Source organism: Hermetia illucens, chromosome 4 (genome assembly GCF_905115235.1).
Source record: "Hermetia illucens chromosome 4, iHerIll2.2.curated.20191125, whole genome shotgun sequence".
Classification (NCBI taxonomy): domain Eukaryota; kingdom Metazoa; phylum Arthropoda; class Insecta; order Diptera; family Stratiomyidae; genus Hermetia; species Hermetia illucens.
Window position 1 is genome coordinate 127,036,039 of NC_051852.1, and position 23,746 is coordinate 127,059,784.

The following is a 23,746-nucleotide window of genomic DNA, read 5'->3' on the forward strand; positions in this document are numbered from 1 at the left end:
GAAGTCGGAGGAAAACTGGATGGCGGTAAATGAGGGAGTAGCCGTGGTGCAGACAAAACTCCTGGAGTTGGATCGAGCTCGTCACGTCTCCGTCGGCGCGACGGAGACGTGACATGGACCAGCTGCTATAGCGAACCAGAGCCTCCCCCACGAAGTAATTCTTCACGGTGGTCCCGCGGGGAGGGGCAGAAGAGTGGGGGTGGTTTTAGTGGGTGCGAATCCCACAGACTGCTGCAACCTGGCGCAGCAGCCTCTTTCTAAGATTTCCACCTCCATCCATAAAAAAAAAAGAAAAAATAGCAGCCAGATTGAGATGGCATGTTATACTCAAGGAATATTTATGTTAAAAAGGATAAAATTACTGCTACAAGAATTAAGCACTTCATATGAACATAAGAAAAGCAAAATGTAATTTCGAGCTATTGACGGTTTTGATCATACAAGCGGGAGCAGTAAGTATCAAGAACACTAGTTCAAAGCCTACAGGTTCGTCAAATCCAATACGTAAAGGGTCCAGTTACGAGTATGATTTATAATAGCGGGGAAGTGCCGGATTTGTAAGGATTTTCACAAACTTACTCCATACCGGATCCTCCTGTTTTTGGATTGGAAGAAGCTATGGCGAATGGTGAATGAGTACCTGAGTCAAATCAGTGTAATAATCTCGGGCGAGCGCAATGCTGACCACATTGCCTCCTATAGGTTACTATAATCCTGTAGTGTCCCATTGCGGTCTTTAATAAAGTGCTCTAACACACTTCAAGGCCCTGATCCAATTGGATTGTTGCGCCAACTATTATTATTATAAAAGCTATAGCGAAGGATTTTCCCATATCTAACTTTGCGTGTACTTTGGAGGATCATCAAATTAAAGGTTGAAGTCACAAGAAGTACGCAGGACGGCGTAGGGGATTCTAATTCGGCTTTTTCTGAAACAGGTTAAGTTTACTCGACGGCACCCTCCGATGACAGAGTGGGGATGTTTCAACTAATTTTTAATTTTTGGCTAGGTTTTATATTTGTCTGCTTTCAAGGATACTATCTTTTAGATGAAGTATAGGTAGAATGAGGCGACCTTTTGTCATAAGGCCAGTTGGATTTAAACTGATCCACTCCGTACGAGCAATCAGATTGACCATTTTATAATCAGCAGTAGATTTAGGATAAGTCTTGTGGATGTACGTCGAAAGGGACGTTTTCCTGCATTTACGTGCTGCGTCTACTATTTCTCGCAGGATGGGGGAGGTACCTCCCAAAGTTCAAGACTGGGCGCTTATATGACCCAGCTGTCGCTCGACAGTTGGAAATTTGCCGATCGGATGGCGGATAGACTGTGCAACCCCATCATCATCAAGGTACTTAACGGTATCACAGCGTGTAAAGATCTTCCTCTTGCGGATGAAATGGCTAGCAACCGTAACATGCGGTTACGGATTGTTCCCCCAAACAGAAGAAACATCATCTCGACCATCAATGCACTGAAATGGAATACAGCCGCTGGATGTGATGGTCGCCCTGCTAAGTTATTTCTTCCCATACCTACAGTTACTATAAATCGTTGAGATTCCAAAGAAGGAATTGAAATAATTAGATGGTGTTTGCTGATGAAGGGTGCGAGTGGTCCTTGTAATATAGGTATTTACGAATAAACTAAAAAAGTCTAGCGAAAAAGCAAAAACCGTTTAATTATTTCAAGTAACTTAATTGCAGGAAACACCGGAAAATCACAGTTAGATCCAAAAAAGGACACCCGTATTGAGTGTGACAATTGGAGGGTTAATCCTGGGATGCAAAAATGAAAGGCGATTAGTGTACGACAATCGGAATGGCAAATCCTCTTTGAACTTGACAGAAACCATTTGACCCTCAAAGATATGGCATAGATTTATTCGTTCGAATCTGGTGATAATAAAAAGTAATAAGTACACAGATTTCTCGAAAATTCCTCCACAGTGTCTTCAAACATTTATATTAAATACTCAAATTGCAAACTGTCCCAATTAATTCAGAATTTGTCTCCCGTTCCGAATTCAAGTGACTCTCCTCCTTTCCTTTCTCCTCTTACCAATCATCCAACTGCCACCCTGTCAATTAAGTAACCAGGGTCGTCTCAAAAAAAAGAACTCGTTTCTTTTTGTTTCGTCTTACGGCTAACCTGCATTCCAGCAAGTCATCAATGTGATGGGAAACAACTTGTGCCTGCCTCTGCGCAAATATTAAAACCCATTTCCAAAAAGGACGACTGGCGGTTTTGTGGAGGGCAGAGAATACGGACTTAGGACTCCTCTTCCTATGCTGAAATAAAATAGTCTCGCTTCGCCCTCGTTTAGGTCTGGATATAAAGTGGTTTCCCCGTGGATATAATTTGCATTAACGTCATGTTGCCACTTTCGTCCAATCCCAAAAAAGGACCTCAACCCACTTAATCCTGATAGCTACAGGTCTATCTCAAACCTGTCTTCTTGCACCAAAATTTTCGAGCGAATCATTAAATCTCATATAACCGAGCACTGTGATTCCAACAACACTCTTCACGAGTTCCAATTGGCCAACCGAACTAAACACTCGGTTGAGCACGCACTTTTTGTCATCAAGGCTGATATTCTTCTAGGTATGAATCGGAGAACATCCATCATAGCTTTGTCTCCTTGATCTAAGGGAAGCTTTCGACTCCGTATGGCGCGATACGGACTCGCGTGTAAGCTTTCTGAAATCCTCAATTTCCATCCGCACCTTTCTAGACGGGGGAAATCCATAGTCAATATCCAACAGTACCTTTCTTCGCCTTATACTTGTCCCGGCGGCATTCCTCAGGTTTTAGTCCTTTCTGCAAACCAAACGAATCCTACACCGGTGTCCTATCCGAATCCTTTAATACGTAGACGACCTCATCTTTTATACTTCCACGGTGAAGCTCGTCTCCTACGGTGAAGCTCGTCTGAATTCTTATTTAGATGAGCTTGACCATTATTTCACTCGTTGGAAACTTTTCTTAAATATCGGCAAATTCGAAACCATCGTTTTTTCTGGAAACATGAGAATGATGCCGAAAGCGTTGTCACTTAAAATTCACGACGATCCTATCCCCTTCCCCTAAATGGAGCGACTCTCCCTTAAAAAGCGTAGAATCTTTCGCCACTGCATCAACAATTTCAACAAGTCGGGAAACCGGAAGCTAGGCGCTTCAGGTATGAAACGTTTTGTTTGCTTCTTCTGTGAGTATATTTAAGTGTATTCCATTTGGACGTACACCTTTATGTACATGCATTTAGCATGTCTGACTAGCTAGTTACTGTAACTTTGTTACTAATAGTATGATTTTGATCAAACTTGGGGACAATATGCTTCATATTATATTTTATACTACTATCTACTTTTATCACTCTGGGATGCCCTTAATGGTAATATACTATTATTAACTTAATTTGAACGGATATCGATTTGGAGAGTATTTTGAGGCCTGGGAACCATATAGAGCCAGCTTCATGATTTTTTCAAATTTTTCGTTTGAGTAGGTTCTGAGAATAGGTCCATTAAAGAAATCATCACTTTCGACCCCTCCCACTCCTCGCCTTTCTAATAAATCTGGAAACTAAGACTGGCTTCGAAAAGTACTAATCGGGACCTTTCATTTGATACCCCACATGACTATATTCGGGGAAAAAAAATTTACACCTCCCTTTTACATGTAAATCTCAACGTAGAAGGATATCACTCACTGCATGTCTGGGCGTCTACAGTTCTCATCCTCTCACCAAATTTCGTACTAATCGGTATAGCTGTTTCTGAGAAAAGTGCGTGTGACAGACATACAGACAGACAGACAGGCTATTCCCCTAGCAAGAGGAGGGCATAGACAACTTCCAGCGACCTCTGAACGACGGCAATATCGTCAGTCACCAGTGACGAGCTGCTGGAGATCTGCGCTAGGATAGGAGATAACAAAGCTCCGGGTCTGGAAGGCGTGCGAATAAGGGTCCTTAAGCTTGCGTGAAATCCAGATCGGACATGTTCGCTGAGTTGTTCGAAGCGTGCATGTCCGAGGAGATATTTCCTGCATCATGGAAACGACAGAAGTTGGTGCTACTGCCTTAGGCTGGCAAACCCCCAGGTAAACCAACCTCCTACAGACCTATTTGTCTTTTGAACACTGTGGGGAAAATGCTAGAGCGAGTAATCTATAATAGATTACTCCCGGTTGTTGAGAGCCAGGGAGGTCTTTCAGATTGGCAGTATGGGTTCCGTAAAGCCAGATCAGCCTTTGATACGATCAAAATGGTTACTGGCTTGGCCGAAGATGCAATCCACGGAAAGGGCAGTACTAGCAAATATTGCATAGTAGTGACCCTGGATGTGAGAAATGCATTCAATTCGGCCAATTGGAATCTAATACGGGAATCGCTGGCGAAGATTGGTAGTCCCGCTCATCTTGCAGCTATTATCAACAGCTATTTACAAGAACGGAGGCTTTGGTATGACACTGATGACGGACCCCAGGAGTAGGTTGTCTGCGCGGATGTCCCACTAGGCTCCGTACTAGGCCCACTGCTGTGGAACATCATGTACAACGATTTTCTTAATCTGCCCCTTCCGGAGGAAGCCACGGTGGTGGGCTACGCCGATGATATAGCGCTGGTTGTTGTCGCAAAGCATCTCGAAGATGCTGTTGCTGTTAAAAGTTGGCTAGAGAGTTCTGGTCTGACACTTGTGGAAGAAAAAAACGGAAGCGGTCCTCATCACCAAGCGGCGTAAAAGAAATTTTGCCCTTATTCAAATTGGGAATCATATCATCATTTCTAAGCCTGCAATCAAATACTTGGGAGTGATTATAGACAGGAAGCTTAGCTATAAGCCACACGTGCAGTATGTCTATGACAAAGCATCCATTGCGAGTGTGACCCTGGCAAAAATGATGCCGAACGTGGGAGAGCCACGGCATGCTTCCAGGTTGCTTATAGCTAGGATAGTGAGTTCGATCCTGCTCTATGCAGCTCCAGTTTGGAGAAAGGCATTGCAGGTTACCTTTAACGCTAACAAACTGAGTTCAGTCTACAGAAGAACAGCCCTAAGGGTGTGCTCGGCATTCAGGACTGTCTCAGATGATGCCGCGTTCGTCATTTGTGGAATGATGCCCATTGACATCTTGGCAGATGAGATGATGAATATATATAATGCGAAATCTATCTCTCTCTTATCGCAGACGAAGAACGCCGAAAGGGGGCGATCGCTAAATAGATGGCAAAAGCGATCGCTAATAAATGGCACGCTCGGAAAAGGGTCGGTGGGCACACAGGCTCATCTCTGCCATCAAGGAGTGGTTGAAGAGACGGCACGGAGAGATTAATTATAATCTTACTCAGTTTCTCACGGGGCATGGAGGATATCGCCAGTACCTGTTCAGGTTTAGACAAGATACCTCACCCGATTGTCCAAACTGCGATGGAGTCCCAGAGGACCCAAAGCATGTATTCTTCCACTGTTCAAGGTTTGTGGATGAAAGGGAGAACCTAGAGGAGACTCTAGAAGAGGTGCTCGTATCAGAGAATCTGGTGCGAAGAATGCTAGCATGTCAGGAAGACTGGGATGCGATCAACTCAATGGTCGTATCTATCCAGAGCAAACTGCGAAAATGCAGAGGGGAGCAAAAAGGCGCGGTTACGTACGCCGCGTAGAGACGAAAGGGGACCAAGCTAAAATGAGCTGACTCCGCCTTGTGATGTAATACCGTACGGTGGTTCCACGGGGCTTGGGAGGGAGTCGGGGGTGGTTTTAGTGGGTAAGAATCCCACACGCTGGCACCTCCAGGCTAGTGTCTTTTGAAGATTTCCACCTCCTCAAAAAAAAACAAGTCGGAATACCGGAAGCTCGTGCTTCGGGTATAAAGGTTTTGTGTTCATCTTATCTAAGAAATTTCAACGCATATTTTTCTACCCGTATACAGCTACAAAATTACGAAACATACGTACATATTACGAAATTCACAAAAAATTGTAAAGTTTTACCCCCTATAACTTTGTTAATAATAGTTGGATTTTCTTTAAACTTGACCAAATTGTGCATTATGTTCTTCATTATAGGTATGCCAAATTTTGTACTTCTGGGATGAACATAAGGGGGGTGCCGGGTTAATTTCTAAAATGTAGAAATATACTATTATTAACTTTATTTGTGCAGATATCGGAACCGGATATATTTTGAGGCCTAGATTTCGTAGAGATGCACTACTGAGATTTTTTTCAGATTTTTCGGTTGGATAGGTTCTGAGAACGAGACCTGTTACACTTTTTGGGTGTCATATTTTGAGCCCTCACTCCCCTATGTTTCACCCAATATCAAATATTGAACCAGTTTCAAAAAGTACTAATTGAGACCTTTCATTTGATACCCCACATGGCCACATTTTATGAAAAAAAAAATTGCACCCTCCTTTCATATGTATGGGGAGCCCCCCCTTACACTTAACACAAAATGGCGTCAGTTGCTGCATGTAAAGGGAACGGTAGATCACATACTCCTGCCAATTTTCGTGACAATCGGTTCAGCCGTTTCCGAATAAATCGGCTGTGACAGACAGACAGACAGACAGACAGACAGACAGACGGACAGACAGACATCGAATCGATTCTAATAAGGTTTTGTTTCACACAAAACCTTAAAAAGGCAGATAGACAGGCAGACAGACAGACAGACATTGAACCGATTTTAATAATAATCTTAAGACCGAAGACCGCTCTAAACACATCTCCAACCTGCTCGCATGCAGTGTCTGGGAAATTGCATCCGCTGCGGACAAAACTGATAGTCGCCCTTATTGTCGTGCATATTCGGCGCTTCACAACAATATATAAGAAAATATTTGCCCAATTAGGGCATCTAGTTGTTAAGTAAAATACACTTAATTGCATGTTGGCAAGTACATAACATTGTGTTTATTTGAAATAGGGGTCAACGATAATTTTTTAATATGTGTAATGATTCCATTATAAAATTGGATTCAACCAAAAGACTTTTTCCACTAACTCGACACCAGAAAATGGCCAATCAAAATTATTACATGACGTGAAACTACTGGTACCACAAATTGTGAAGTAAAGTGCTGCTTATGGTTTTGGGAGCGGAGCTCTGCTTTCTAAACAGTCTCAAAGATTCCTTGAAATGGAGATCGAATTAGCCACATTTTCACTAACACTGAAGATCCAACTTGACGTGACCCGTAGGCATATAATGATCCTTGATATATTTATAAGTTTGAAATTGATAAATAACTCTCAACACAATACCAATTAGTTTTGCATGTTCCAGAAAATCACTTTTTGGAAGATAGATTGATAGATTGTTATTTTCTGTCAATCAATGTTATTAAAAAAGTGCGTTTAGATGCAGTAGTCTTCCGATACTGTCGCAAGTGAGGAGTTGACGGTAATGATAGCAACACTATCTTTTTTATTGCATACCTCGGCGCTTCTATATATATATTTCAAAATTTAATTTGACTTTCTGAAAAATCATGATTAGTAACAGATTAGTTTGCCAAATCAAGTAATTATTCAGCCAAAAATCAAAATATCTATAAAAAGATTTACAGTCACTGTTTGTTGAATTAGGACCAATGATGTCTTTCCTCATTTTATTAAGTTTCCACCTATAGCTTGACATCAAATGGGGAATTGGAAATTTGTGGCTTCAGGTATGAAAAGGTTTGTGGATGTTTTATTTAAGAATATTTGTTGCAAGATGGTCCTGTTCGTAAATAGTTTGTAGTACATTGAGTATGAAGGACTATTCGCTTTAATGTGGTACTGACATTTTACGTTTTAAATGCAGAAATAGACATTGAGGGGAGGAAATTTAAGTATTTCCCTCCGCTTAGTTATATTTAGCTATATCTAACGCGATTCGATTTAATCCACCGAGAGGATTAGTAAGACATAATTGGGCGTATGAGATATTTGGGTTTTGAAGCTAAAACTCTAATGATGACGATATAATAGTTTACATAGATGCTATTCAATGCGCAGCATACTGTACTAATAACGAATTCAAAATGAGAACCGAATTTTAGGAATTAATTTAATAGTCTAACTCTAAATAGGGAAAACCACTATAGAGCCGTAGGGAAATTTATTTTTTTCTTTAGTTACTATACTTTAATGTCTTAAGAATCATATAGCAGAGCTTCACTCAGGAAAGAAAACCGAAATAGGTCGAATTGCGCAATTCCTTTCATTGCTGCATATGAGAGCAATTTAGGTGCTTAAACGCCTTTTTCTGAAAACAACAAATTGGGCGAACCGATACTTCGAACAATTTCCGCTCAATTGGCTTCAATTTTCTCTGTATATTCAGGATAATTTGTTCCTTAACATTCCGTAGGATTTTTTCTTTATATTTTTTTTCAACGTTTTTTAGTGAAAACACGTCATTTTTGCAAAAATTAATTTAGTATCGAAGCTGCTATGATAGATGTCGTCGAAATGTCATGGAAAACATTGAAGCACACGAATGATCATTTTATCTATTCGAAATAAAAAAAAACTTTCTTAAAGCTGCAATGGGAGGGCCACGGAGTTCATCTTCATTAAGAGAATGTTCCTGGTTGGTTACACTTTTCTTTTTCTATTGAATCCGGTCACTTTTTGCAGCCTCACTAACTCCACGCTCGTAGTGGTCTATCCGTTTCTCGCTGAGCAGAGCCGCATGCATTTGCGCCAAAGTAATCCCCAACACATCCACGACTTGCAAAATGGATGAAAATCCATCGTTCAAAATGATGACTGCTATGTGGGTCGCAATTTCAACCATCTGTTTGCCTGAGAGCAAATGTTTTGGGCGCCACATTCCCTTGAGGTATTCGATGTCAGCACCTAATAAGCTACCAGAAAACAGACTCTCTTCTATTGGTTTCATCAACTGTGCAATCTTAGGATCGATGGGAATTCTATCATGATGAAAACTTGTCAAAACCCTTGCGCCTTAGCCTGACGCCACGGTGGACGGGTGACAAGTGCTGAGAGATTTCTCGGCAAATGATCTCCAATACATTGGGTTCCACGTAGTTGACGCTACTTGCTGACGTGAACCAACTCGGCGCTCTCCGTGCGTGTAAGATGTCGCGAGGGTGAACATCAAGTTTGTCGAAGCCCTTGGGACAGACAGTGTCACTTTGGAGGACGTTTCGGAGTGTGGTAGCGTTGCAGCTGATACTGTCGGAAAACTAAGTGATCAGCCTGATAACTACAATGTGTGAGGCTTCCATGCCCCGGAGGGGTCCCAGACACGACAAGCCTTCTATGTACTGGTGGACGGCAGAAATTGCTGTCCTATGGAGGAGTGAGCTCCGCCGTTTGGCACAAAGTTTATGCGCCAACAAGGAGGCATGCACTGTCTTTCTATCTTGCCACAGTTTAAATCAGGAAAAAGGAGACTCCGCAGTGCGATAAAAAAAACAAAGCTCGTGACTGGCAGAACCTGGTAAATGAGGTGAATGTGGACCCGTGGGGACTTGTCTATAAACTTGTCATTTGGAAAATCAGGGTTCTGCGGAAGCCCTTCTTACCAAGTACCGACCAGATGGACCGCATTGTACGAGCGTAATTCCCTAGACATCATTAATGGATTGATGTCGTTAGAGCGTAAAGCGCTGGAAAGTGGCCAGACTCGCGCTGATCAGCAAGGGTAAAGGAGACCCGGAGCTGCCGTCTTCATACCGACCGCTGTTTATGCTTGACACGGCCGGAAAGTACTCGAAAAGCTTATCAGGAGTATACTCGCTGAAGCAATTCGTGCTGTCGGGGACTTATCCAGATCCACAGATCCACAGTGGATGCAATAATCGAGGCCTTGGATGCAGTTTATCGAGCCAAGACACACAGCCGTTGATCTCAGCGGATAGCGCTCCTAAAACGCTTGATGTCAGAAATGCCTTCAATTGCGAAAGATATTAAAGGCAATGATCAGAAACACTCCAATTACATATTGTCGCCAGAAGAAGGAGAAAGGAGGAGGAGCACGTATAAGAATTTAGCGTACCAGGTTGTGATGTGTCATAGGAACGACATAGCCACGGATTCGGGGAGTGGATATAAACAAATCCAACTCTACGAATGACACTTCGAAAGTTCCGGCGTTGCGAGTCCTAAACCAAGTCAGAAAATGTGGGGCAGTCCATTAGGCCAGTAGAAAGATATAGAAAGGGGAAGCTCATTTCAAAGAAGGTTTGGCGTAATTTCAAGTAAAGTATAAATAATATAGTGGAATCGAGTAAGACGGTCCACAAGAGGGAAGTTCTTCTCAAAAAGAGGAATCGGGTAAAATTGGGTTGGACCACGTTTCCAGCAGGTGAATCGCAGTTGCAGATGGTGGAGCAATATTGAAGGATGCTATGTACGGGGTTGTTGAAAAGCAGGAGATAAGTAATATGAAGCCATAAATTTTGGAAGCGCAATTGGAAACATCTAGGTAGTTTTGTTACGCCGAGGTTTCTGATGCGGCTCCGACACGATACAGGGTGGTCGTCGAAAGATTAAGAAATCTGAATGGGAGAGGATTTCAGACAGTAGCACAACGAATCGCATTTGATAATTTTAATCCCTATTTATTTGTAGAATATCATTGAAGCTGCAGATAAAAAAACATAAAGCCACTGACATAAAGCAAGCAAGGGACCGTGAGGAAAAAGGGAAGGTCGTTAATTAAAGCAGTAACAGTAATGGACTCAGAATGGAATGCTCAGAAACGCTAGGAGAAGGGTAAAGGAGCGGGATATGCAACCATTGAGAAAACTGGCGGAGAAGCGGTTAGATAGATAGCAGGCGAGCCATGTAATGAGTGGTAGGGGATGTTAAAAGAGGCTAGTTTGGGAAAAAGTACCATGTGAATAACAGAGCAAAGGCCTTAGAATGGAGATGTGTGCACTTCTTCAGACATTTGGCTTCGAAATTGGCGAAGTCTAGTACGTTAGTAATGCTGGACCAACGTTTTACAAAGCCGTGTTACTCTTTTGCTATAAGTGTACAGTTAACCATTTGTCAATAGAAAGGAGTGGAATGGAATTGGTTTTTAGCAAAAACTAGTTAGGAAAGTTGTCAGGACGGTCAAGGCTACCAAACGTACCGAAACTGGGAAAATATATTTACATAGGAAACAACAAATGACAATGCGTAGGGTAATACAGTACTAAGAAGATGATCACGAGGAAAAAATAGGTTAAAAACGGAAGAAAGACTTAAAAACGATTAGGAGGCATTTCTTGTCACAGATGTTATTTGTTCTAGTTGTTGGTGACGTTCTTTACGCTGTCTTGGCTGGAGGACATGGAGGGCTTCCAGGATCATGAAATATTTCCTCAAAAGTTTCGACGACGCTGACGACATTTGTATTATATATTCTCTCACCGGGTCATGGATTTTGGCCAAATGGATCTTGTTGGAAGAAGGTACAAGTCGAGTCGGACAGAAGATAAACACAAACAAAATCAAATCTGACGGGTCCTCGCAATTTGCCTATCTGTTAGTTCAGATCAGAGCATCGAAGGCGGCGTGGCTTCTGCCAACGGTAGCACCGAACTGGATATCGTTTGAACGCATCAACAGTGCCAGGTCTGCTTCCGCTGGTTCGTCTACAATCTAGAAATACAGTTCTCTGAACATCTGGATCAAGTTGAGACTGTTCTGTGCTAATGTACCTTCTCTGTTGGCATATGGGAGTGGCCCATGAGAAGTAACCATCACTATTACTTAAAAGCTCGAAATTTTCGTGCACTCTTATCTGCAAAACGTCATCGGGGTACGCTGGCCTGACACAACACTATTCTTGATCGGCCCACAGATCAGTCGCCCATGGACATGTTGATGAGTAAGCGAAAGTGGCAATGGATAGTTCATTCAGGGAGCGCCTGCACTGCCTCGAGAAATCCTGGAGGCAGCAGAAGCACACTTTGGAAAAGGGAGAACGATGGCGCGTGGGTGTGGACGCTCTATGCTCCATGAAGGCATAAACGAGCACAATGTAAAAACGATCATTTTAATTTTTTTCGGGATTCGCAGGGCAAAAAAATACATAAAATTTTTTGACAGTTCTAATTCAATGAACAGAGACTGTACGTACATTCCTCTCGAGCCTATCTTATCCCAAAGAAACAAAAAGTTGGCTAATAATGAAAAGCAAATTAATAAGATTCAATGCATGCCACTGTTAAATTAAGTTACTACTATATTAAGAACTGAATCGACGCAAAAGTTGGTGATAACTAAGATAAATTTTAATACAATAGGTTAATAATTATTTTTGAAATTCCAACCGCCTATAAAAGAAATGGGTGTGGACTGAATTTTCATCAGTTCCTTGAGTTTACCCAAGAACAGACTATCCAAAATGAAGGCCATCGCAGTTATTGCTCTCCTCGTCCTCGTTGCCTGTGCCCAGGCCAAGGTTTACACCCGTTGTGAAATGGCACGTATCCTCTACCACGATCATGGCGTAAAGAATCTAACCACCCTTGCCAACTGGATTTGTTTAATTGAACACGAATCAGGATTCAACGATGAAGCCGTCGGTGCTCTCAACTCCAACGGAACCCGAGATTACGGTCTCTTCCAAATCAACAACCAATACTGGTGCAAAGGAAACGTTGCCTCCAGTGACAGTTGCAAAATTGCTTGTACCGCTCTCCTCGGAAACCTTGATGCCTCCTGGAAGTGTGCTCAACTCGTCTACAAGGAACAAGGATTCAAGGCCTGGTACGGATGGCTCTACCATTGTAATGGAACTGCTCCAAGTGTTGCTAGCTGCATCTAAACTTCTCTTGAAACGTTTCAATAAAGAGATGGGCTGAAGAATAAACTTCTTCAACTCTATGCATATCTTCCTATTCTTCTTTAACTTTTGTCCCATTTGGAAGTGGGGTCCAGGTGGAGTCGAGAAACTCTAAAATCAGCATCTTTGGTATGGGGACATCATTATTTCCGTAGACCTTAATCATTTTCCATCGACTTCGATATTCAGGTCAGTTATAGCTGCCATGCCATCGAAAACGCCCCCTTCACAATATTTCAGAAGGGATGCAAACCTAACATATATGTCGTTTTACGCCACTGCTCGTCTCCATTATCGCAAGGTGGCGTTCATTATCTTTGATAATCGACCACCAATCTAAACCGTTGAGATGTTCGTTGACCCGTCAAATGCAAGGAACACCAGCTGTGAAATGTCATTTCATCCAAGTTGCGTAGATCTGAGTTGCTTTGCCAAAATTTAACTTAGCTGATTTTCGGACATGGTTGCATTTAGGCCGATAGAGTTCTGCTTCAGATTCAAGCGTGGGATGGTGAGCGTCAATTTTGAGAAATGGGGATGCATAAGAGATTAAGGAGAGGTAGCACTCGAGTAGGCTGGAACGTGGAAGATTGCGGTTGAAGCGGTTTTTAGTGGTTTAGAAGAAGGGAAAGTTATGTATTCATAAATGAAGAGAGTAAGATTGAAGAGTGGAAGTGGAAGAGTTGTTGGAAAGCTAGCAGTTGAAGATGGGGATGTAAAAATCCCCGGAGACGGCAAAAAGTAATAAGGGAACCGGACAGTAAGAAGTTTGAACTGGCTGGTAAATAATTTCTCATAGAGGCGAGAGGGACAAGTAGAAGGGGAGAATTTGATAGATATAATGATTGCAGACCTTTTCAGAATAATTTCATTGGCTCCAGCATACTAGGCAGTGGGAGCTAGAATTGTAAAAAGCGCTAATTAAAAAAAGGGAAAGAAGGGCCTCTGTAGATGGCATATATAACGTAAAATATCGTATATTGGAGAGCACAGTGCTATTTTGCCCAGCAAATGTGCATTCAAATGTTAAGGTAATCGGCCCGTGGCAACAACGCAACACGACAGAATATTGCCTGCTGTATTTGCCAGGTATATATATTATGAACACTAATATTAACGCATATTTGGCATTGGCATGGTCTGCCTCATGGCATGGTCTGCCTCAGACGAATGTTTGTGACTGTTTCGGCTTTGGTTGTGCTTTGGGTAAATATCTGTTTTAGAAAAACCTCTGTGTCTGCCAAATATCTGTATTTGAATTAGACAAACGTCTGCGTCTACCTCAGATATCGTGATGATGATAATAGTAGTGCTCATAATACAATATATATATTTTACAAATACATCAGGCAATATTCTGGCGTATCGTGTCCTTCCCAGTGCACTTTAACCAATCCGTTGTGCCGTGTCTTACCGTGTCGTTCCCAGTAGGCGCGTTCCTTACACGGCCGAAAGCACTAGTATAATAACACACGCCTGAAGGTAGGCAAACAATTGGGCCAACGGAAAATAAGCACGGAAAAATAATTGGAATTAATCAAAGAAAAGTTTGCACAAGGAGTATACAGTAATACCCAAGGCCAGCAAAGGTCAGTGATCGGTAATGGTATCACTAATATTATAGTTGATTAAGTCACTGCATGCAATATGGCTTGGTTAAAAATGAACAAGTCGGGAAACCGGATGCTAGACGCTTCAGGTAAGAAAGGTTTTGTGCATTTCTTTTACAAAGAGATTTGAGTGTGCATTTGCCCCATTAGTACGCAGCGCGTAATATATGGATATATTATGTGAAAGTACCCAGTTTCCACTGATATTGACATTCAAAGTCTTGAATTTATAAAGAAGCGACAACTTTGACCAGTTATTATTTTGTTAGGAATAGTGCGATTTTGACCAAATTTGGTAGGATCTATGCTGTAGTCTACATTGCTGCAAAATTTCGTGATTCTAGGATGCACTCAGGGGAGGTTTCCCTTTCAATTACTAAAAATTATAGTAATGTGCTATTACTAACTGTATTTGAAAGGATATCGGTATGGAGGGTATTTCGGAGCCTAGGCGCCATATAGTGGCAGTCTCTTGATTTTTTTCAGATTTTTCGGTTGGGTTGGGTTTCTGAGAACGGATCCGTTAAAGACATGATCACTTTCAACCCCCGCACTCCCCACCTCTCCAACAAATGTCAAAACTAAGGCCGACTTCGGAAAGCACTAATCGAGACCTTTCATTTGATACCCCACATGACTATATTTAAATTGCATGTATGGGGACTCCCCCTTAAATTCGACGTAAAAGGATGTATCTCACTATATGCGTGAGCGTTCACAGTTCCCACCTTTTCATCAAATTTGGTGTCAATCGCTATAACCGTCTCTGAGAAATGTGCATGTAACGGTCAGATGAGTGGCTCAGGGTACAGAAAACCTTAAAAACGAACGCGACAAAAGATCAAGTAAAAAGTCTACAAGGTTGAAAGGAATTAATCAAGTCTTGGTGAAAGTAGTAAAATACACTGCAAAACTGTAACTACAAATCTGCTAAATGAACAGTTTTGAAGTAATGAAGTAATGCCGATGCCATATTGAGTGTTATAGCTTTTGGCGCCGCATCATTGACAACGCCCCGCCTAATTTCTGGAATGTTCGCATGCAACTCGATAACAGTATCGAGTCCCTTCTTGGGGCTATGTGCTTCTGTACTCTGGAAAGCCAAATTGTAGCAACTTTGAATCCGATGTCGGATGGATGCTGACAGGTACGACGAAGGGCGCTCTCTGGATTTGAGAGCCCGTTTCTTACAAGATTTTGACTGTGAGATTACGCTCCAGGTGAAGGGGCATCATAATTGTACAATGCTATGTACCAACGCAGATTTCCGATATAGTGGAGAAGGATGCTGATGGGAGATTTGCAGATTTCTGCCGTTTCTGCTGCCTCGTCGTTTGTACCACATTGTTCGAACACAGAGCATAAGGTCTGTTTGGTTTCACCTGACTGACACCTTAGGAGCAATTAGATTGGCCACTTTGTGATCACTAGGGATTGCCTTTTGGATGTGCGAAACAAGAGATGCGTAAACGCCAGAGTTGAGAAGGATCACCATCTGATGATCGCTTTCCTTCGTTTTCGTGTTACGTTGACGGTTTTCCGTAAGATTGGAGAGTTCCGATCTCCAAAGTTCAACATCAACCATTTATATGATCCAGTTGGTGTTCAACAGTGGTGACTGGACTCTTGTTATCTTGAGGAATCTATCTAAAAATATGATGAGGAGAGGAGAGGATGAGAATTGGGCCGCCTCTTTCCTCGGGTGTTACACATTTTCGATCTGGTTCGGCGAAATGGATTAACAAACGAATGGGGAGTGAATGGTCCATTGATCGGTGCGAGTAATGGCCAGCGTGACGTGTTCGTAATGAATCATTGAACGTCTAACACCGTGTGCACCCTGGCAAAGGGGATTTATTACGCTAATCAAGGAAGCTTCACGAAGGAACTTGTTTGTGGTCCCCAATTTCTCGATGATGGCGAGCGGCCGAATAGTTGGAATTTACATCCGGTGAAGTCCCACCACTTCTGGATGAAATGGCGAGCCATTGTAACATACCTGCTGCTCCTGCATAATAGAAATGAAACCATTTCGGTCGTCAATGCACCCAAACGGAGTAAATTCGCTAGGCTTGGCCTCTCTCCATAGAAACATTGATCGCTGTTCCAGCTTAGTCGGCTGGCTTCCGTCATTTAGTCATTTAGGAAGACTCAACCACTGGCGAAATAGTGCATTGGCTACCCAGCCAGACGAACAGTTCTGAGAAGGGTAGGTAGGTTCGATCAAAAGGCATGCCTATAAATAAAGCCGCAAAATCTTGAACAAGCCACCCAGCGTAACAAGAGAGAATAGTTTAAGAAAGTCTGTCCGGAGGGGGAAATAAACCCGAGAAGAAGCGCCTACTGAATCGTAAGGAGACGATTTAGAGACCGTTAATTTACGCTGATAATACCCTCTATCCTCCGGTTGAAAATAATCCAAGGGATATCACTGCAGGAAATGGGGACAGTGACACCTTTCAGCGACTTCTGAATGTAACACCAATCCCGGTAATCACGATAGACGAGCTTCTGAAGACCTGCGGTATTATAGGCGACAGTAAAGTCTTTGGTCTGGACGGGATAATGAATAAAGGCATGAAATCTAGATTGGAAATGTTCTCTAGATTGTACGAAGCGTGTACGTCCGAGGGGAAAGGTCCCCGCACAGCAGCATCGGCATCTGGCTTGGCCGGAAATCCAATTCACGGACAGAGTAATAGCACAAAATATTGCATGACAATGACCACGGGCGTGAGGAATGCAATCACTTCTGCCAATTAGAGCCTGATATGAAAGTCTTTGGAAACGTTGGGCGTTCCCACCTCGTTTTGTCAATAGCTGCCTACCAGAACGGAGGCTCTGTTGTGACACCTTTGTGGGGCCCAAGGAGTACGTTGTCTACACGGGACTGTGAAACATCATGCACAGTGATGTACTTAATCTTCTGGTTCCAGAGAAGGCCATGCTGGTTGGTTACGCCGGCGACATAGCACTGTTTGTGGTCGAAAAATAACCGAAAATGCTGAGATAAACTCATGCGAAGTCAGTACTGGCATGAGAATGCTTGACTAGCACTTGCGGACACGTCCTGGTGGGTTTACGTGAGCAATTGGCAATTAGATCTAACCTCACGGTCTTTTTAAGAAGCGTATTGATTTTGTGACCATAATCAGAATCCCACTGTATTAAACAACAACGGTAGCAGTTCATACTGAGTGCATGACTTAACATTCATACTCGTGGATGCAGGATCTGTCTAGATATCTACTGAAGTTTGGAATACGACACCCGAGTTATAAACGCAACTCCGCATTTGAGGCCTGAAGGTGTTTTGTCCGCTGGGACGTGAGCAGAACCTCCATCAAACTTTACTAGGGGATCAAACGCAGAGACCGGGCTGAGAATACGTTAAACGGGAATTCTCCTGAGATATATGGACTTGGAAGGCTATTCCGGTTCCATGATACTAAATAGCCTGGTGAGGATTCGTGGCCGAAGTCACTTCAGGTGAGTCCCTATGCAGATTCGGTCTTTATCGCCCTAATTAAGGTTTGGAGCATTTTTCACACACTAACGACTAGGAATTCAAAGTAAATACGGCACTTCCTGATGCCACCACTGGGTTTTGCCTCGGCCGGCAGGGCAACTGCCCCGTCTTCCTTCTCGTTACCGTAGAGCACTTGTCACTTGCGGACAAGAATACGGAAGCGGTCCATATCACCAAGATCCGTAGGAGACACCACGTTTACCCAGCGTATGCAGTACGATCTGCAGAAGAACAGCCCTAAAGATGTATTCTGTCTTCAGGACCGTTTCAGATGAATCATGAATGTTCATCATCTCGAAAATGATGTGGATGGACATTTTAGGAGACGAGATGACGAATATACATATATAACATCAGGTCTGTCTTTCTTTAATAGCAGGTAAAAAAAGGTGAAAGGGGTTAGTTCCATAAGTAGACACAACAACGAGAGGACAACTCAAAAAAGGTTCTTTGGGCATACATGTTGATCCCTAACAACGTGAAATGGCTAAAGAGATAGCATGGGGTCATCAATTATAATCTTACCCAGTTTCTCGCCGGCCGTGGAGGATGCCATTAATACCTTTACAGGTTTAGATTGGACACCTCACCTGATTCGCCAAACCATGATGAGATCCCGGAAGACCGTATTCTTCGAATGTACAAGATTGATGAATGCAAAAGAGAAACTTTGGGGAAATGCTATCATTGGAAAATTTTATTCATAGACTGTAATCATGCCTGGAGGATTGAGGTGTTATCAACTCCATGAACCGCGAAAGGCGAAAGAAGTCAGGACAATGTGACTACGAATGCCATATCCACTTCGATCGGTGATGTAATAAGTAATAGCGGTTCTATGGAGCAACATGGAGCTATCTTACTGGACTGGATAGCCCAATCGTCTAAACCATCACAGGCAGTTCGGCAAGAACATTTTCTCTGTGCAGCAATCGATGACTGTTTGAATATGACCATCTATTCATCGACTTCAAAGTCGATTATGATTATACAGTCAGGTTAAAATTGCACAGTGAGCGAGGCCAGATAGTAGAAACAGCATCATTCTTGAGATTTTCTCCCATCAACAACGATCTAAGACAAATAGATACTCTATCATACATTTTTTTAACCTGGTGTAAATGCCAGGGGTGCTACCTTCTACAAGTACAACCAACTACCATATTGGCCTGTGCTGATGATATCGACCCACAACACAGAATAAACAAACTGTTTCATTAATATCGAGGAAGCTACGCGAGATCTTGGATTGTACATTAATAACGGCAGGATGAAATATAACAAAGGTAACAATATAGCATTGGTCGACACAAACAATAAAATTAGGACAAGCGAGAAGCGTTGAAAATCACAACGATAATAACGATATCAGCGAAATCCATGCACAGTTGCTAGTAGCTTTTCAGGATACGAAAGCTAATCCGTTCGAAGCGTCGCAGTATAGGGTCAAACCTCTCACTCAACAAGATCATCTTGCCAGTCCTCATGTATTTCTCGGAGACTTGGGTTCTTAATGGGAAAAATTGCGAAGTCCTAGCCGCGTTCAAGAGACGAATCGTCCGGAAAATTTCCAGCCACTTCCCCCATGCTAGAAGATCGTTATTAAGGCTGATCTAGACCGGACGCTGGTTGTTACGTCGTTGATCATGATGATGAAGCCGACAGCTAAAGACAGCGTAAATAGAAAGGGAAAGACGACTGGCGTATCGATCAGGCGTTGACTTTAGACCTTGTTTTCTCTGCTATAAGATATACTTATGTAAAGACGTTCATTCCTCAGCAAATCTCTTTATTGAAACTTGTTACAAGAAGCTTAGATACAGCTTGCGACACTTGGAGCAGTTCCATTACAATGGTTGAGCCATCCGTACCAGGCCTTGAATCCTTGTTCCTTGTAAATGAGTTGAGCACACTTCCAGGATGCATCAAGATTTCCCAGGAGAGCGGTACAGGCGATTTTACAGCTATTGCTGGAAGCGACGTTTCCTTGGCACCAATATTTGTTGTTGATTTGGAAGAGACCATAGTCACGGGTTCCGTTGGAGTTGAGGGCACCGACGACTTGATCGTTAAAGGATGATTCGTGTTCAATCAAACAAACCCAATTGGCAAGGGTGGTAAGATTCTTTACACCATGGTCGTTGTACAGGATACGTGCCATTTCACAACGGGTGTAAACCTTGGCCTGGGCACAGGCAACGAGGACGAGGAGGGCAACTGCGATGGCTTTCATTTTAGGTATTCGGTTCTTTAGTATACTCAAGGAACTGATGAAAATTTGTTGAAGTCCCCCGGCTTTTATACCCGATGGAAATCCAAAAAGAAAATAATGTACCTATTGACTGCGCTTTATCGCGGATATGATCAAGCAAGTCAATTCAATTTTTAATAGTCATTAATTAAACACTGATACTCATAGAGCCTTATTTAATTTTTGGACAATTTTACTTTGATCTGATAAGATAGGCATTAGAAGCATCCATACAGATATTTTGAATTGTTTGATTTTTTGGTGAATAACGACTTGATTTGGTACACTAATCTATTATTAATCATGATTTTTAAAATATTTGTAGTTGAATAAGATAACACTGACGGTATGTTATAACGGGACAGTGTTGCTTATACTAACGTCAACTGTCCATTTACCACAACAACGGAAGACACTGCAGGAAAACACAGTTTTTGTTAACATTGATTAAGAGATGATAACAATCGATATTACCTCCAAACTTTCGGGAATATTCAAACGTAATTAGTATTGTTTTGTAAGTTCTTCTTACTTCTTCACGAAAATATGTCTATCAGAATATTTCTAGGAGTTTTGTAAACCGCAGAAAATTTTAAGAAGTTTGATGTTCGGATGTTCTCTTGGTTTATTCTATTCTATCTCTCGGATTCTATTTTTTAAATTAGTTCAAGGATAATTTGATATCGTTTAGGAAGTGCAGCGCGGGCAAAATCAAAAACGGAACTCTACTGCTTAATTCTTATGGTAAATATTCGTCCATCTTATGAGAGTTTCAAATAGCACAAATAAAGTTCGAACTCCTCCAGATTTCACTTTCTTTGAAAACGTTTTAACAGGAACAAAAAGAGAGCCCGTGACTTTTGGCTTAATCATGCGAATCCGCAACCACTGTTGATACTAAAAACATCTTTATAACAGACAAACGCGTTTTTCATCATTAAAAGAGAAGGATATGATTTCAAAATAATAACCAGAATTATAGTGTTTCAGATGGGGGTGGCAGGTACCATACCATAACGGTATGCCCGCGGATTACCCACTAAATACCTCCCCGCCATAAGATAATGCAAGAGGTACGATCCTCTTCAAGTCCACCCAACTACTGGCCTATGCTGACGATATCGACATCATGGGAAGAACCACCCGAGACGTTCAAACTGCCTTCATTCAGATCGAGCAGGCGGCGCGAGATCTTGGGCTGCACATCAATGAAGGCAAGACAAAATACATGGTGGCAACGTCAGCACCGAAGACGAATCAACCAACAACATCAAACCGCACTGGTCAAACACAAGCACGAACAAGAATAAGGATAGGGGAATACAACTTTGAGACCGTTGACAATTTCTCCTATCTAGGGTCGAAAATCACAACCGATAACAACTACGATGATGAAATCCGCGCACGGTTGTTGTCAGCCAACAGAGCCTACTTCAGCTTACAAAGACTGTTCCGCTCGAAACGTCTCACCATAGGGTCAAAGCTCTTACTGTACAAGACTATGATCTTGCCAGTCCTCATGTATTCCTCGGAAACTTGGGTTCTTAGCAAGAAAAATTGCGAACTCTTGGCCGCGTTCGAGAGAAGAATCCTCCGAAGAATTTTTGGCCCCTACATGAGGATGGACGATTCCGTAGCCTACACAATGACGAAATCTATGAGCGATACCATGACCGTCCGGTTGTGGATAAAATCCGGCTCAATAGGTTACGGTGGGCGGGTCACTTAATCCGTATGGATGAAGATGATCCCACCCGGAAAGTCTATAAGGGCAATATCTATGGTAGAAAAAGAAGACGAGGCAGACCCTGCCTAAGATGGAGCGATGGCGTGGGCCAGGACGCCAGACAGCTTTTAGGGATATCGAATTGGTGGACCTCGGCGCAAAACCGGGATGTCTGGAGTTCCTTATTAAGGCAGGCCTAGACCGGATACCGGTTGTTGCGCCGTTGATGATGATGATGATGATGATGAAACTCTCTCGCGTTTCCGACTTAGCGAATCTTCAAGCCAGAAAGTTCGTTTTATCAACGTGGAAGGAGAGGAGCAAGGGAGTTAGTTCAATGAACCCCTTGTCATCCAGTCCCTCCAACGGTTGAATTTAACCTTCTTCATAGGAGGCGGGACCCGGACGTATTGCGCAGCACCCTCTTTGACAACGTTGTCTGGAGACGACTGTCCTGTATCTGCTGAAAGTTGTCGACGAATTCTACCCCACCTTCCACAACATCAATCGTGCGCAGGTAAAACTGAAAACCTCTATCCCCATTCGACGGTCGCAGAAAGCAGACTTTGTTTTGGAATGGAAGAAAATGCTAGGATTTAAACCCGCGCAAATGCTTGAGTTAAATGGAAGTAGTAGTAAGTAAGTAATTCGGATGAGGGCTAGCAGGGCGGAGATCACTTTTATTTTGCAAGGGCTGAGATGAAATTACCACGAAGGAAAGGGGAAGTCTTTTAAATGGAGTTCGACTTTATCATGCCTTAAGGGTCAACCCTAAAAACGCTACAAAAAGCCTATGGTGGGACACAAACTGTCATCATCAGCTTTCCAGTGGAGGCAATACTCACACTGATGGTAGTAGGAAGAGTAAAAATAGGCTCGATATGTATGCGTCTAGGAGCGTGACGGCACTAAAACGGTACTTTAGATGACTTGACTTTGATTACATCGCGAAGGCATGAGCCAGTGCGAATGACAGGTCGAAGCAATGCCTGGGATTCCGTGCTGAGGACACTATGGAGCTGATCCAAAGTACATACTGTGCAAAGAGAAAGAGAGAATGAACCTCCGGCACAATGTACGCAGCAGCAGGTACAAGGTAGCCTCAACGCTAATCACAGATGAAGGTCATATATAGGCTTCCGGAGAACAAGGAGTTTGAGTTCTGATGCGCCAATTTAGGCACAAGAGTTGAAATAAAAATTCTGAAATTGTTTCCTTTTTGCTTTACTATTTACTGCAGATATGCTTATTATTTGCAAATTTGCACACTAGCTCTACAGGAAACTAAAGGATAATAAACGAATCATCCTTAGCACTTTCTTCATCAACAAAAGTCACCAATCATATGATAAAATGAATGCGATTCCTTCTTATGTCCTCGGAAGGCGACAGATTCAAAAAATCAAGTAGGTGAATACCTTTGAAATTTAATCATATCTCCCTTTTATCAAAACGAAAGCTAGGGAAATATGGCTTGAACATTGTTTTCGGTATCAAAACCAAATAATTCAAAAATCCTCATGGATCAACCAAGGATTCAGTTGATGAGATGGAATGTCCGGATAGACGACGTGTGGGGGATACGTTTTCCACGTATGGCCGTTAAAAAGTCACCAATATCATCCAATCGGTGGCGGAAGCCTACGATACTATTAAGCCCAGAAGGCGACTGTTCCCCAGTAAACAACCCAATTATGGGTGGAACAACGAAATCGCAACTTTCGGAACCGTGTGTTTTCGGGCAAGAATTCTTTATCGGAAACTCAGGAGGAAAACCTAGTAGCAAAGGGTGTCAGGAGGTACACAGAAAATTACAA

The 23,746-nt window shown here is 42.5% G+C and overlaps 2 protein-coding genes across 2 annotated transcripts; one reads left to right on the forward strand and one right to left on the reverse strand.

The window, feature by feature from the left end:
• The first annotated feature begins 12,324 nt into the window (after positions 1 to 12,324).
• Positions 12,325 to 12,864, forward strand: LOC119655024 (lysozyme 2-like). The gene has a single exon (XM_038060699.1). The coding sequence runs from the start codon at positions 12,373 to 12,375 to the stop codon at positions 12,793 to 12,795; it is 423 nt and encodes a 140-aa protein (XP_037916627.1). The 5' UTR covers positions 12,325 to 12,372; the 3' UTR covers positions 12,796 to 12,864.
• A 6,860-nt stretch (positions 12,865 to 19,724) lies between these two features.
• On the reverse strand, positions 19,725 to 20,208 carry LOC119655160 (lysozyme c-1-like). Its single transcript, XM_038060908.1, has one exon. The coding sequence runs from the start codon at positions 20,183 to 20,185 to the stop codon at positions 19,766 to 19,768; it is 420 nt and encodes a 139-aa protein (XP_037916836.1). The 5' UTR covers positions 20,186 to 20,208; the 3' UTR covers positions 19,725 to 19,765.
• Positions 20,209 to 23,746: the final 3,538 nt, after the last annotated feature.